General features: G+C 43.3%; 1 protein-coding gene across 13 annotated transcripts in view; it reads left to right on the top strand.

Annotated features, from left to right (window-relative positions):
* ptprub (protein tyrosine phosphatase receptor type Ub) overlaps positions 1-16,557 on the top strand; it is a 137,332-nt gene that overhangs the window by 95,143 nt on the left and 25,632 nt on the right. For 12 of the 13 annotated variants that reach the window (XM_035530549.2, XM_035530545.2, XM_035530546.2 and 9 more), the window contains exons 9-14: positions 1,138-1,247; positions 4,830-5,031; positions 6,956-7,058; positions 7,405-7,678; positions 12,226-12,262; positions 15,838-15,976. In XM_035530549.2, the coding sequence (XP_035386442.1) occupies positions 1,138-1,247; positions 4,830-5,031; positions 6,956-7,058; positions 7,405-7,678; positions 12,226-12,262; positions 15,838-15,976 (865 nt within the window). Of the gene's footprint in view, positions 1-1,137; positions 1,248-4,829; positions 5,032-6,955; positions 7,059-7,404; positions 7,679-12,225; positions 12,263-15,837; positions 15,977-16,557 lie in introns of those variants that run through there. The other variant, XM_081695833.1, reaches the window with a different exon arrangement.

The raw sequence follows: 16,557 nt of genomic DNA, 5'->3' as shown, positions 1-16,557 counted from the left end.
CTTAATTGAAGGGCAAATCAATTTTTCCACTGTGGAAAAAAACAAACAAACAAAAATATTTCTGGTCTGTGTGCATGTATATGTATGTGCATGCATGTGTGTTGCTTTGTGGGTGTATGCGTGTGTGTGAAATAGAGAGGGAGAAAGAATTTGGCCATTAACACTTTTTCAATCAGAAACACTTTCTCATAGCCTGTCAAAGTGGAAGATTATAGAGCCAGCATGTGTGAGTGGGTTGGTTCTCCACTCCAGCATGTGTCGTACAGGAGAGCTAACGGAGGCTTTTGGAGAATCACTGACAACACAATGACTGGGAAGTGTTTCAGTAAAAAGAGTTGTGATGTGTTGCTACACTAGTGTGTCATCTGTCTAGTTCCTATACTTCATCTCTTCCTCTAGACTGTTGCTTTCTATTTTCCTTGACAGCATTCAGTTCTCTCAATGCTAATGAGTCTAGGCTATTAGTGATGAGCTAAATTAAGGAGCCATGTTATTAACAGCAAAATGTTGAATTGTGTGTCAGTAATAACAGCTTTGTGGTGCCATTCCTGCAAGCTCTGTAGACAAGAGGGCTGACTTCTCTAAATCATAATTGATTCCCTTCTGTGTAAACTAGCTTTGCTCACAGTTAAATATTTCTTTTCTCATTCTCTCAAATTTCTCTCAAATTTAAATGACTTTCTCATTTAACTCAACTTTCTTGCTGTGTATCTCAGCCAGTATGTTTAAGCCATTAAAAATATTGTATCATTTCAAATTTTCCATGTCTGTTTTGTGGAAGTCGGTGTTCTGATGAATCAGCCCTGGACAGAACTTGTTCTTTTCCATGCTCATTACTGGCTCAGGCGTTTTTCATGGTCATGCCTTGACATAAATATTTTTCTTGCTTTGTGTTTGGATGGACCCATGGATAACTGGATGGCTTTCACAGATAAGACACAATCACTTAATGTAATATTAGAGCATGTTTTATTATGACACTTAGCAGTGAGCACAGAGATGAGTGTAGAGCTAGACAGTAAGAGATTGAACCTGGGACAATATAAGATCACATATGAACAGAAATGAACACTGTAAGAGATTTTGCAGTATGTTAGTAAGACAAACCCCTGAAACCATGACATATGTCTTCCATAGTTCCTGGTGGGATTGCCTCTGAGTCTCTGACCTTCACGCCACTGGATGACATGATCTTCCTCAAGTGGGAGGAGCCAGTGGAACCCAATGGTCTTATCACTCAATATGAGGTACATCCTTCATGCATCTGTCACTCCCTCTTAAAAGTATACTGCCTTGCCATTCACTTTGACTATACATGTCAGCCAAAGAGTATGATAAGCAGGACTTACACTACCTATTATGCACCATTTCAAATGGATGAACTTAATTTCACACAAACAAGAAGCAAGCAAGTGAAGTCTCCCCTCTGGTTACTTGCAGTCTTAGTGTTTTGACTGCTGGGCAGCAGTCTCACTATGGAGTTACCAACCAAAGTTCAAGACACACTTACTCAAGTAATTATCACTCATGCTACCACTTTCCAACTGTCATTTATTCTCGTATCCTTTCTCCTTCTTTCTTCAAAGTGTGTGTGTGTGTGTGTGTGTGTGTGTGTGTGTGTGTGTGTGTGTGTGCATGTGCAGGTGTGCGGGTACATACGTAGGTGTGTGTGTGTGTGAGTGTCTATATGTGGGTGTACATCGGTGTGTATGTGTGTATATTTTCTGTGTATGTGTGATTGTGTTGAACTCTATGGGCATCAATGTGTGTATGTTTGTGTGTGTGTGTGTGTGTGTGTGTGTATGTGTGTATGTGTGTGCATATGTGTGGGTACATGCGTAGGTGTGTGTGTGTGTCTGTATGTGGGTGTGCATTGGTGTGTGTGTGTGTGTGTGTGTGTGTGTGTGTGTGTGTGTGTATGTGTTCATCTCTGTGGATGTGCATGTTTGTCTCTGTGTGCGCATGTGTGTCAGCGAGTGTCTGTGTGTGGGTGTGGGTGTCTTCATGACTGTGGGCATGAATATGTGTGGGTGGGCATCTGTGTCATTTGTGTCACTTCAGCCTTTAAGTGCCATAATATACCTCATGCTGTTAATCTTGAAATTAAAAACATACCTGCACTCATAAGATTGTTATTTGCTAAAAATGAATTCAATTTAAAGTGGGTCAGCTAACATCTATAACTTGTGGAGGCTATGCAATAACTGGATTGTAAAAAAAACAAACAAACACACAGGCATGTAAGCATAGCTGACATCATAATGATTGGGTATGTTTTTCCTGAGTATGGCTGACAGATTGGTGAGTTATTCTAATGAATGGTGTCTATCACAGATGTTCCCTATATGTGAATTCATATAGTCCTATACTATTATGTGAGTTGTCACAGAAGGCTGAAAGTGGTGAGCTGAAAGTGGCCTGTTTACTGCCAGGTACAAGCACCATCAAGGTTCAGCCCAAGGTTTGGTGATCAGGGCCTGGCCCTTCATTCTTCTTGGGGCTCTGGGGCCTCATGAACAACACTTCTGAAATTGGTCCCTCCTGTACCAGCTGAGTTTTTGAAGAAAGAATAATGTCCAACTTCAGAGATCATCATAGTGTCATTTAAACCTAAAGCCAGTGTGTCTTCAGTATGTTGATGATTTCATATTACTAGCTCGTGACTGTATAAGAAACACAGAGAGATGGCATCTGTTTTGCAGCAGATGTGATGAAACAGGGGAGGAACAGGAATGGAAAAATGTGTCCCACATAATTAGAGGCTTTTCTTTGTCTTGCAGCCTTACAGTAGAGCCCCTAGTGCAACCCACAGGTGTGGTCTCTGAGCTCATTGGAGATCTGTCAGTATTACTGTTCTCTCTCACACATACGCCTCTGTCTACCTGTTATCAGAATAGCTTTGCCTCTGTCTCAGAACCAATTTCCATTTAGGTCCTGTTTACACCTCGCAGAATCGTCCTATTCTGGATGTGCTGACAAGTTTGAAAGTGCTCTTGCATTACCAGATGTTTTTTTGTTTTTTTCTCAGATGTGTTCTGATGATCTGTGTGAGCTGATCACATTTCCTGCGTGACATATGGAAATAGTCAAATGCTTGCTAACTGTCACTCAACCAGCTTAATATTCATTAACTAAACTGACCTTTATTTGTATAGCACTTAAAAAAACAGTTTACAAAGTGCTATACAGACAATAAAGATTAATAAAATGCAAATTAAAAGAATATGGTGTAAATGCAACTCCACTTGACTGGTCACTGTGAAAGAATAGATGACTTCTTAATATCAACATAATAGATGCATGAGTTTGCAACTGAGCTCACAATAGCTCAGGAGATGACCTAGTTGATCTAGCTGATCTGATTCCATTCTGATCATCATGTGTTTTGTGCCGGTTTACATCTAGCATTATGTACACATAATAGGTCCAGATCCAGTTTTTAAATGCAAGTTGTAAATAGGCCCATAGACTGAAGATCTATTTGGGTTATGGCCCTGATGGAGTTTGTAGAACTTATAATTATAAATGTTGTTCACAAGACTCTTGGTCCTAAGTAGCTTTGATGCATGAGAATGTCACCTGTCCCATCAGGTGTCAGTCTCTCATAGCTCTTACCTCTCACATCACTCGGTCTGCCTCTCCCCTGTAGCCTGCCTCCTCAGTCCCTGAGCCTGCTCAACCCTGCATTTCTCAATGTCATCTCAAGGATGTTATTAAATGGGATTTGTGACTTGACATATAAAGTGGAGGCAGGGGTGATTTCTTTCTTTCTTTTTTGTGGCAGTAACATCCTGATCTCCCCAGGCAGATGGGGGGGGAGAGAGAGAGAGAGAGAGAGAGAGAGAGAGAGAGAGAGAGAGAGAGAGAGCTTGATATGGTTTCAGGAGAAATCCTCTCGTATTGCTCTCAGATTATAGCATTGACCACTTTTCACTGAGCCGCATCGAGTGGGATGGCGGTCTCTCAGCACTGGCAGGTCCTGCTCCCCTCCCACTGCTCACATGTACATCTTCCATACAGCGAGGCATCCAGGCCTCCCAATCCTCTCCTCATGCTTATCAGGCACACATGGGCATTATGTGCCTCTCCGTGCTAATCTCCCCGAGCCCTTGGTCTAAGGCAGAGAGGTGATGAATGACATGAAGCGGTGTCTATGGACTCGGGCTCCAAAACTCCCTCTCCTCCTCCTGTATCAATGCACTGTCTGCTCTTTCTGCTCAGAGGGATACTCTGTATGCTGAAAGCACTGCATAGATACTAGTCAGCACAAAAAGTACTTCAAGGTATGGTTAGAAATTTTACTGAAATGTTAATAAAAAAGTGCTGTGTGTGAAAACAGTAGGAATTATGTGTTACTTGGTGAGCACGCAGTGGTATTAGATTTAGGGTGTTGCTTCATATAATGATGCGGACAGGTTTTTGTTTGTTTTTTGCATGCAAAGTGGAGCTTGTTTTTATCAATGTTTATTGTACTTTTTATGTTTTTATATTACTTCTCTCCATTAATTGGATATCTGTATAAAAAATCAATTTTTGATTTTGAAAATTCAAGAATGCGAGACATTGCTCCCTTAATAGACGTAGCACTGAATTCACCACAGTTCCACTATCAGTGTTACTAATGATGGGTAAAGTAATGGAGCACATACATTAAAGAAAGAAAAAAATGTTTGAGATGCTGTCTCTTCCTGTTTGGCTCTGAGAAGTGACAGTCGCAATTCCATACTGCAGAATGGAATCACGACACTGTGGAAGCTTCTTTCTCTAATTTTGCTTCCCAAGCATGAAGTCACATGGAGTCTGTGCCATTGAGTTGTGTCTGATTCTAGATCAGCTACCAGAGTATTGAGTCATCTGACCCTGGAATCAACGTGCCAGGCCCACGCCGCACCGTCTCCAAGCTGAGGAATGAAACATACCACATGTTCTCCAACCTGCACCCGGGCACCACCTACCTTATTTCTGTACGCGCTCGCACTGCCAAGGGCTTTGGCCAGACGGCCCTCAGCGAGATCACCACCAACATCTCCGGTAAGAAGGAGGAAGGGGTATGGCTCTTCTGTGTGTTTGGAGGGGGTGGGCAGGCAGTAGGCGCACACAGGTGCACTTGTGTTTATACCCATTCCACTACCACTGCAATTTAATATTGTAAAATTAGCTCTGAGCTAAAACTTTTCAACATTTCAAAGAAATTTTGAGAGAAAAGCAATTAGAGGGCAATTTTAGGCTGCTATAAATAAACCATTAGCCACAGTCAGAAAACTGAGTAATAGAGGGGGGTGTTGCATGTGTGCACATCTGCTTATCTGCAGAAATACAAGGTGAATACTGTAAGCGTATTCAAGCTATTATTCAAGATGAAGCCAAATTAAATTCAGTCACTCTACATTTCAGCAATTAAGAAAGAGAGACACTATGACAGGAAAATTATATTATAAACAAATACATGTCTATCATCTGCATGTACTCATATATTGTTAAATTGATGTGTGTGTGTGTGTGTGTGTGCGTGTGTGTGAGAGAGAGAGAGAGCACATATGCACGTGCACACATTGTATATGCACATTCTGATGCTCATAAGTTATCTTTGACCGAGTATGCCTGCAGAGCACGATTTTGTGTGTGTGTGTGTGTGTGTGTGTGTGTGTGTGTGTGTGTGTGTGTGTGTGTGTGTGTGTGTGTGTGTGTGTGTGTGTGTGTGTGTGTGTGTGTGTGTGTGTGTAATGACACCCTAGAGTCATTATGCAGTGGTGTTTGGGTATGTGTGCCTGGACGAATGTCACCTGAAGAGAATCACTGCAGCTGTTCGAACCTGAACAGCATCTTGAGAAGCATGATTACATCATTACAGCATTTCCTCTACACTCAAGGGGACTGCAGGACTGAGGCACTGTCATCTCCCTTATGCCTAAGAACCTCGCACACTAAACCACACCATATGGTCCAGTCAGCTACATGGGCAGGACTGATGCCCAAGCACTATTCCTCTAATATAGCCTATAGCAGCATGCTGGAATGAACTGGTCTCCCTGTCCACCATGTTTTTCTTTAAGGTTGTGTGACTTCTTTGTGGGATAGAAATAAAATATCCAGAAGTAATGCTCAGTGTGCCTAATATGAGAACAGGAGTGTAAGGCCCGTCAGGTTAGCAGCCAGACAGGCACTTGCTATGGAGCCAGACAGAATCTTGGAAAAAAGGACAGACTTTAGATATTTCAGACTTCAGACCTCAGAGATTCACCCAGACAAGGCTGTCTGTCTGTCTGTCTGTCTGTGTGTATGTATGTGTCTGTGCATGTGTCTGTGTGCACTAACTTTAGAAACACTTCACAGTGTTTGTGTGTTTTTCAGTAATTGTGTGGCTGACTGGATGTTGATGTGTTGAATGAGTTAATGCCATTAGATGCCTCGCTTTAATTGAAGCCTGCTCTCGCCACTACAGTTTTTCCAAAGCACCCTTTAATACCATAATCATTGATTTCTCTGTAATTGTTTGTCTTTCCCCTCCCTTCTCTCACTCACTAGTGATATTAAAGAAAGCTGTTCGGGCTCAAGACAGAGTTCTCCAGGGAAAGATTCTTGAATTCAGCTTCACTCTGTGTCTTTTAATTGCACTCCTAGACAACCAGTCAGTTCTTGTTTGGAGAGGACAGGCGGTTTGATGATGGAAAGTATACGGTGTTGTTTACAGCCTCTGACTAGCTCGCATGGCAATGGGTGGGATGTGGCAGGCGGAGTTTGGTTAATGCAGGTGTTCATTTGCCTGGGGAGGAGAGACTGAGGGAGGCTGATCATAATCGTTATCTCATCTCCATCATGTTTTCTTGGCTTGTTTCTAATGAGTCAGATGCTTGACGGGCTGCAGGTCCTCACATCTGTTAACATGCTCCACTTTGATCATGACTTAGCAGTATGATATATCAGTATGACATTCTCTCTTTCCCTCTATGTGTAGCACCCACCTTTGACTATGCGGATATGCCGTCTCCGCTGAGTGAGACAGACAGCACCATCACTGTGTTGTTACGTCCAGCCCAGGGACGAGGTGCTCCTGTCAGGTGACATCACCATACCACTACAGCCAGCCACCTCCACACTACTCACCTATGTAATATTGTAATATTACTGTAATATTGCTTGGTGTCGCACTATTTTGAGGATTACCAAACCTCAATGTGTATTCTCAAGGTAATCTCAATCAACTAATTACCTACTATTCTAAAATTAACAAAATTAAAAATTAAATGTGTTTGAGTTCTGCCTTTGTAAAACATTCCACAACATGGACATTATCTCACTTGTACCCTGTAGTCTTGCAGTAAACAGCTAAAACTGACTAGTTATGTGTTGATGGAAAGTGGCTATGTGTTATGAGCAGTCTCTCTACTCTCCTGCCTTTGTCAGTACATACCAGGTGGTGGTGGAGGAGGAGACTGGGAGGAAGGTGAAGCGTGAGCTGGGGGTGCAGGAGTGTTTCCCTGTGCCCACCTCCCATGGGGAGGCCCACGTCCGCGGCATACCCCACTACTACACCGCCGAGCTGGCACCCAGCAGCCTGCCTGAGACCACGCCCTTCACTGTGGGTGATAATCACACCTACAACGGCTACTGGAACAGCCCGCTGGACCCCCGCAAGAACTACCTCATCTACTTCCAGGCCATGAGCAGCTTCCGAGGGGTGAATGTCACATGTTTAGCTAAGGTGGATTTTAGGGTTTCTGGAGGTTTTAAGGATTTGGGTTTAGTATCACAATTTTTAATTTTTCAATTTTTAATTTCACTAAAGTGATGCTGTAGATCTGAATGCAGTACCCTTCACCATAATTTTACCCACATTTGGCCTGAAGGGTTATGTGGTTAAAACCAATATGGTACACATATATAATAACAATACTGTTATTCTGTGAAAAGGCATTGATGAACCTTCTCAAACTTTCTTCATTAAGTTTATTTAAGAAGGCATAATTCATATGCATGTTCAAATCAGGGCCCATATGTGTTGGGTTTCTGCACACTGCTGTAGTCTGATATTATCATATTCACTGAGATGTGAAAAAATATATAAGCACGTTTGCCCAGAGATTCAGCCAACTCCTTATATGTAATAGCAGAGTGCAGAGCAAAATATGGAAAACAAAATAAGTGGTGTAAAAAAAGAAAATCTGTGATAAGATGAGACTTACAAAGGCATTGCCTCAGAATCATCTCATCCTTTCAGCCTGCTCTCATTGTTCTACTCTCTGCATCCACACAGGCTGAGAGTCATTAAAAGTTGGTTGGTCCTGTAGTCGGGGTGGATCGTGATCATGGTATCAAGGGATTCTCTGTCATGCCAGGCGCCAGCCTCACTGTCAGGCTGCATTTAAACAAAGCACAAAGGCGTCTGTACTTACTCCCACTGGCCAAGTGCCATCAGAGTGGCTCAGCTCACTGGCATGGCCCATTTCTCTGGCGTAATTGGACACAGGTGCAGCTGATCAGAAATAGATAATTGGCAGTTTATGTTATTAGTCAGGCCCTCAATGGCGAGAGGAATGTGGTTTGTCACATAAGCAGTTCATTGCTAAAATTAGGCCCTGACAGATGGGCTTCTCCGGCTGCCTGAGAATCCTTCCAGACAACTCTCAGAGAAGTTTGTAGCGCGATCACGTCAGGGCCCCCGGCTTCGTGTGTGACAACAGATCCCAGGCCCTGCCCACTGGTGGAGCACTCCAAGCCACTTACACCGTTTGGTTCATGAAAGGAATTTGACCAAAGAAGTGGGTGGGAGTTTGTTGTGACTGACAGCAGGTCAATGGGTTCTCTCAGGGAGAGCAGCACCAGCCCCAATCAACTCAGCACCCTCTGGCCTGGACCTATCATCCTGACTCCTCTGAAATGCTGCCCTCATGGGATCTGTCTGCCTCCTCTGAGACCTGAGTCTCAGCCTGCAGCTCAAAACACGCACACGCACACGCGCTGCCTTCCTCACATTAGTCTAATCTTCTAATTACCCTCGGAGAGGATGGCAAATGCAAGTGAATCCTCCACATGGAATAGCTCCACTCTCAACCTCTTCTATCTCCACTCTGACAGGCAGCTGCTCCTCCGTGGATCTGGGTGCAACCCCTTGTCACTTTTAGTGATGCTGCTCTCCATATAGACATACACATCTGAGCAATATGTGGAAATGACAGCAAGGGTTTTTTAATGGTTTAGTTGGATTTGATCCCAGTCAGAGAGCTTTCGTCTTCAAAGCGATGCACCTGACATTTAGCAGAAGGTTATCTCTCTGGCTCAGCATCTATGAGCCTTCTTCCACCAGCCTAACTCATTGCTGCTTTTGCACACTGAGGCAGAGGGGCAGACTTGGACCGTTTGGTAATACTGCGCTCTAGACTTTTGTGTGCCTTGGCTGCCCTGGCCACCCACGGCCCCCTGCCCACACATGACCCCCTGCCCCCCAGGGGCCCCCTGCTCCTGCCTGATTGCAAATGTGTGTGACGGTTGTTGTGTAATAGCCGTCACTTTCACTTCACAACTCAGCCACTATGGAGGTGAACTGCTGATCAGCTCTAGTGATTTACACCCTGACCTTTACCTAAATATTCCTTTTCATTTGGTGCTTTTTTATGCTACAGTAATGGCCCTTCAGGGTGGCACTTCCAGCTAAAGAGGGTGTAGTTCAGGAGAGTTGGCCCTTGTGCAGCATTACTGCAGTGCTTGCACTGAACCCTTTAGCAGCTTGGGTCTGTGTCTGGTTTTATAGGAATGGTGATTTTATATCAATTCTTTTGTTTTCTCTGTTGTTGCTTGGGCAGCATCAGAGATATAAGTGACTTCCTAAACATTTTGCAGCACCGTAAAGTAGAAAAGAGTATTTACCCTTTGTATAGTATGTATTGTATCCGTATCTGTATTTGTATCTGTATCTGCCAGTGCGATTGCTTTTGGTACAATCCTTATCTTCTGCTGATTTGATAGATGTGAAGAGATGCTTGAAACATTTGTTGATTCCCAACAGAATCTGGACTGACTCTCTCTGAATCTGGACTGACTCTCTCTGTCTCTTTTAATTTCACCAATTCCCTGAGCTCCCTTCACTCAGCTGTGAAATCAGTGACACTCTCTCCCTCAAGTACATGCATAAATATACATTTGCAAGTTTTAGCTTGAATGTCTGTACCTTCGAGTATAGGGAACCACAGGGGCAACCTATGTGGGACCAGGCATGGGATGTGTGTGCGTGCGTGCGAGTCCCCAGTGAGCACCTTCTGTCTCTTTCATTCACTAATTACTTCCTCTTTCTTTCATTCCCCAATCTTTGCCATGTCATGATGAATGGTCTGAGAAGAAATCTATCACTCTCCCTCTCTTTCTCTTTCTGTCCCCCCTTTCTCTGTTTCTCTCTCTGTACCCCCCCCCCCCACTGTCTCTCTGTCTCACTCTCTCTCCTTCCTCACCAAACCAAGTGTGCTTTCTTCTTCTTCCTCAGGCTGGTTAAATATAGTGCTCATAATTCATGTGCTTTGGCTGAGTTTGCTGACAGATCTCCTTTTGCAGTGGTGGCCATGGGCGTTGTTGTGAATTTGATTAAGTGGGGGACATGGTCTGTGGCTGTGCTGGTGTGATCAAAGCTCACTGACTCCCTCTTGCCTGTCAAACAAACCCTACCGATGGGGCTGCCTCGTTGTGGAAGTCGTATTTTTAAGGGGTCGGGCAAAACCAGATGCTTGCAGGATATGAAAAAGGAGGTGATTTCTTAATTGTACAGGGACAGGAGAATAATCCAAGGTACATAAAGGGGCAATCCAAAATGTAGAGAAATAAGTAGTCCAAATCCGAAATCAAAAGAGCAATGACAAAAAGAACCAGGCAGAAAATCCGAAAGAGGTAGGCAAAAAGACAAAAAAACAGAAATACAAGAATAGGGTACGATACACAGAAAGGCTGCCCAAAAAGAAGGCTCGATATGCTTTAAGATAAACTGTCAGCAATACTTCACAAAGACTGTGAGTCTGAAACATTGTTATACACACTTGTAATCAAGACATACAGGTGAGTTCAATACTCTGGCAACACAGATCTGATTGGACGCCTCCCATTGTTCACGTCATTGACTGGGTGATGAAAGGGCTGCTGGGTACTGTAGTCTGCACTGGGATCTGGCAGAATTCCTTTCCAGGTACTGTGAGGTTCTTTCTTGGGACAGGCCAGACTCTCTACTTGTGTAGCAAAGGAAGCAAACTGCCATTAAATATGCCTTTGCTTTACTCTCATCAGAGAGTGTGTAATAGGGACACCATGGTATATTCATATTTTAATAATGGCTGCCGGTGGAGATAAAGATGAGACACTCTGTAAGTCTGGGTTAGCCTAAATGTCATACGCTGTGTGTGTATGTGTGTTGTTTGACGGTTTGTATTTTTGTATGTATATGTAGAGCGTTGGAACTGTCTTTTTCTCTCCCATGCTGTCCTCCTCCGTCTTACCCCATTTTTGTGTGTGTGTGTGTGTGTGTGTGTGTGTGTGTGCGTAGATAGATAGACAGCAAGAGAGAAAGAGCCATAGTATAGAATTAAGAAGAGGCTTTAGGAATAAGACAGCTTGTAATGGATTTGCAATTAAAAAAAAAAAGCAATTGAACCTCAGTTTGAGAAGGGGCTTCGAATTCCGTTCCGGATGGGTAAATTTGCATAATTGTCCTATAATGCCTGAATTAGCATCTGTAAATCTTAATTTGATAATGCATTTCCTTGTCGAGGTGGCATGCTGGAATTCGATTATGAGCTTGGATCTCATTACATTATTTGACGAAGGTCCTTTTCATAACACACCAAAGTCATCAGCCCTATTTCTGGCTAATTAATTCCTTTTTCCATTTGTTTGCTGGTTGGAACTTATTTTCTCTGCCTTTTTGTCTACCTTCATCTCCACTTTACATTACAGCCTTTTATCTTCTGACTGTACACACATGCTCAGACACACGTGTGCACACACACAAACACGCACACACACAGAGACACACACACACACATGCACGCATGCGGCGGGAGTAGGAGGCACTGCTGGTGCTAAATGCATTTTAACTCCTCTTTCCCACTTCATGCTGTTGTTAAATTGGCTGAAATCAGTGTGAGCCAATTTAACATCCCATCAGGTATCAAGCAGTACTGCCTCTCCATCCGCCTGCTTGCTGCCGCCCACCACCATCTCTAAATTCTCTCTGTTTCTCTCTTCTTCCAGGAGACCAGGATAAACTGCATCCGTGTTGCCCGTAAAGGTGAGTGCTAGGACAGTTTCCTCCAAATCCTGAGCTAGGTTAGTCTAGGCTCACATATGAGCCTCCTCTCCACTGGTGCAGGCTGGTGCTCAGCTGGGCAGATCCCTGCTCAAGCCAAGAGAGAATAATTCCCTGCCATGTGTTATGAGCCAATCGCAGGTGAGCTTATTCCCCCAGTGCTTGCCTTTCTGACCAGCAGAGCAGCAAGCTGGAGATTTCCCCAGGGCTCAAGTGTAGTGTGCAGTTACCTGTTTCTCAAGTCTGAAATGCTGCTTTTTAAAGACTCTTGGATGCTTCTGCTGGTCTTTGTTTGTCTCTCTCTCTCTCTCTCTCTCTCTCTCTTCTCTCTCTTCTCTCTCTCTCTCTCTCTCTCTCTCTTACTTGATCACACACACACACACACACACACACTCGCACACACACAGACCCACACACACACTCCTGTGTGTACACACTAAACACAAAGGCAGGCAGGAAATGGCGTCAGAGCACAGGTCAGCCTTTCATCATGTTTGTTTTTGGGTGCTGGCAGTGGTGGGGCAGACTGTATCAAAGCTCTCTGCAGGCCGTGGGCCAGTCCAGTGCAGCCAAGCGTCTGGGGAAGGGCTAGTGAGCTCAGCACTCAGGAGAGAACCCTTCACATCAAACAGTACTAATACACTCACCTGTTCCCATCAGCATGATTAGGCCCAACTCTGTCTTATGCCCCTCACCAACATGAAAAAGATGAGGACGCGTGAGCCGTCACCATGGTGGCAGAGGCCTCCAGTGGCCCCTGTGGAGCTGTCAGAGCGTTAGCCCCAGAGGACCAGATTTATAGCTCTATGACTTTGACAGTGTAGGGTGTGTGTTGGGAGGATGTATGTGCTTGTGTTGGGATAGTGTGTGTGTTTGTTTTGGAGGGGAAACAGGGGAGCAAATTGTATATTGATTTGCCCCCCTGTTTTTGACTAAGTAATGTATTCCAGACTGTGAAGCTGATAAGAGCAGCCATTTTGGAACAGTGTCATTTTCTATCTCCCACACATAAACATGGTATACAAACACACACACACACACACACACACACACACACACACACACACACACACACAGAGTGCAGATGAGCTGTGATTTATTACACATCAACATATTGATGAACAGAACACTCTTTCCTCCTCTCTGCTCACCCAGAGCATTAAAGAGACAAACCATTAAACAAATGAGAGTTGTAAAGAACAGATTAATGAACAGATTAAACCAATTATTTTAGGTTAGATAGGCAACAGAAGAAATGTACTGATTAGGGACTAATATTGAGTGCTGGTTCAAGCATTGTCACATTTCACATAGAATTCACTTTCCATGGTGAAAAAAAAAAGGGATTTAAATGATGCCAAATGTGTTGGAAAGCCAGTAAAATAATCTTACGAACCACACTAAAGCCTTACACAAGTGATAGCTCAGACCTTGAAAGTACTTTTGAAATGTGATTGTTGTCTGACAGCCATTCCCCCAAAACAAGAGAGGAAAAAACATTACATATAGCTGTAGCTGTATAATTGACTGTAATGTCCAGGCAAAAACAATAAAACACTGTTCTATTCATTGAGCTCTTTCATGAGTATATATATATATATATATATATATATATATATATATATATATATATATATATATATATATATATATATATATCCAGATTCAAGCAATGCTGAAACAATGTAAAATTGAACTTAATAATATTTCATTGTATTTATGTTGCAACATATTGAATCATCTTGTTTAGATGACATACTGTGAAAGAACAGAGGTTAAAAATATAACTTACCCTACTGGAAGAAACACAGTTTAAAAATAAATGATACTCAGTGGCTCATAATGCTCCTAGTGCAATCTCTTGGAGCAGAATGTAGGGAAGAGCGATGTGTTGTCTCCCCCATAATGTGCTCAGAGCATTGTAAAACAGCACAGGGCTGCACAACCAAGCTTCCAGGGGCTCACTTCAACTCACAGGTGACAATTTAATTAACAATCTCTTGGCAGTCTTCACATAACAATAGACCCTTACTTCTTTTCTAAGTGCCAATTTCCATTTTGGGGGCACTCAGCAGGTGCTCACATTAATCTTGAAACAAATGTCATGCTTATGTTTGGCTTAATTGATATTCAGGAAAGAAATGTGTCACGATCATGAAGTTCTGATCACAGCCACAGCGAATGTAATTGATGTTTTCCCATCCATATTTCATGCACAATGCATGCCTTTATTTGCCATTTAGATCCAATAATTGGGGTGGTATGATATAGATTCCAACTGTAAGACCCCCAGATGGGTTCAGATTTGCAGAGAGGAACTGTGAAAGTTTGTGCACTTTCCAAAGTGCTGAACTATAATACTTTTGAATTTAAATTTTCCAGCAAACACTGAATGTATAGTTCAGTAAATCTCAGAGTAAATCCTTCTTCAGAGATGTCAAAATTATTCCAGTGGTTAGCCTTCCAAAAGAGGATGATAGTGATCACACGCTGCAGTGGCCTACATGCAGCTCTTCAGCATTTCTCAATATGAGCGCTACCAGCCTGTTTCCAAGCACCAGAGACAGGGGAGCTTTCTCTGGGCTGGAGCTGGAGGAGAACCAGGGCTTATCCTCTCCTCACTGCCCCAGATCCCTCCATCCCCACCCTTGTATTTTTAGCCCTGGGCCTGTGCATGGACCTGGAGAAGACTTCTTTCCCCAAGCCTGAACGTACTTTCTCTGCCTTTGCCTCTCTTAGGCAGCTAGGACCTTTTGGAAATGCTAATAGCAGTCATCCAAACTAGATCACTAGCTTCTTGACAAAGGAGCTTTTTGCTTAAGTGCACAGCATTTGTAAGAGCTATTAACATCCAACTGTTAGCATAGAAAGGCTTTTAGCAGGCTCATTTGGTCTAAAACGTACCTGAAATTGTACTCGGTATTTTCCTTGTCTAAATTAAAAGGGAAGAGATCTGTTTTCTTTTACTTTAGCTTGAGCAAAGGTGTACTTAGAAAACAGATTCATCTCTATTTCTCCAGAAACCATATAAGGTGCAGCTTCCAGTTCTGCCCAAGCCCCAAACATACATTTCTCTGCTACACAGCTAACGGAAGATGGCGGAGGTGTTGCTTGGTTGCACGTGATTGCATGTTCTGCCTGCACTTTGATCGCCCCAACTTGTCACCCAGTGTGAATGAGAGTTAGGCTTTCCCATTGAGATTTGCCTTGTGAAGTGACCCGTGTCACAGGGTTGTCTGTGGAGACGGGCGCAATGGATAAATAGTTGTGTGGGTGAAGCTGATGTGTTCCTGCTGGAGCAGGCAAGCCTGTGCCGTGCTGGTAGAGAGATAGATAATTCACTGTGTCTGAAAGCTAAAACGGCTGGCTCTTGTTGCCTTTTTGAACACCAGGCACCTCACACGCTTTTCAATTTTATTATTTTTTTAATATTTAGATATTTGTCGAGTATGACTTCAGTCATTCATTCTGATTCTTTGAGTGTTTTGATAACTGAGTTTTTGTGTGCAAATATGCTTCCATGTTGTTTAAACCGTGTGCTTTTGTATGTTCTCCAGCGGCCTGTAAGGATCACCGGCGGGCCCTGGAGGTGACTCAGCACTCAGAGGAAATGGGCTTGATTCTGGGTGTGTGTGCAGGGGGGCTGGTGGTTCTCATCTTACTGCTGGGGGCCACAATCATCATCATTAAGAAAGGGTGAGGACCACAATGCACTTGTAGCCTCAGGACCACATTCCATCTGGGATAAGGCATGTGACAGGGCTCTACCATGTATTGCCTTGATCCACGAATGGCTCCACATGTATTGCCATGATCCATGAATAGCTGTACATCCTTAGGTACTCTTGTCTGATTTCCAAATGTCAGTTGGGTCAGTCATATTTTGAGGTTATGAAGTAAGCAAGGGCTAAATGTGACAAACCAGACCATTGTTTCATACACTATGATTAAAGCTAACATTACCTCAGGGCAGCCAAATTTCATGACTCCAGTCTCCCGCATTGTAACAGGCCACGTGGGGCTTTCATCTTCTGAGATTATCTAGGTGTAAAATATTTAATTATGAAGAGGTGCGATTCAATTACTCACTTAATTAGGCTTGCCCTGGCACCAGCCTGACCCAGAAATGAGCTGATAATTGGTTGGAAAAGGTGTACTTTTTGAGGTAATTGGCATGCTTCTCCAGAGGTCTCTGGATATAGGTGCTGACAAGAGAAATGGCCCATGATCTATTGCACCATAGCCATCCTGAATAAAGCCAATCCCTTCCTTCCCTC

This window comes from Electrophorus electricus, chromosome 14 (assembly GCF_041902795.1).
Source record: "Electrophorus electricus isolate QZ-2024a chromosome 14, ASM4190279v1, whole genome shotgun sequence".
Lineage (NCBI taxonomy): Eukaryota > Metazoa > Chordata > Actinopteri > Gymnotiformes > Gymnotidae > Electrophorus > Electrophorus electricus.
The sequence above is the reverse complement of the archived record's forward strand: the minus strand, read 5'-3'. Positions and strand labels throughout refer to the sequence as shown.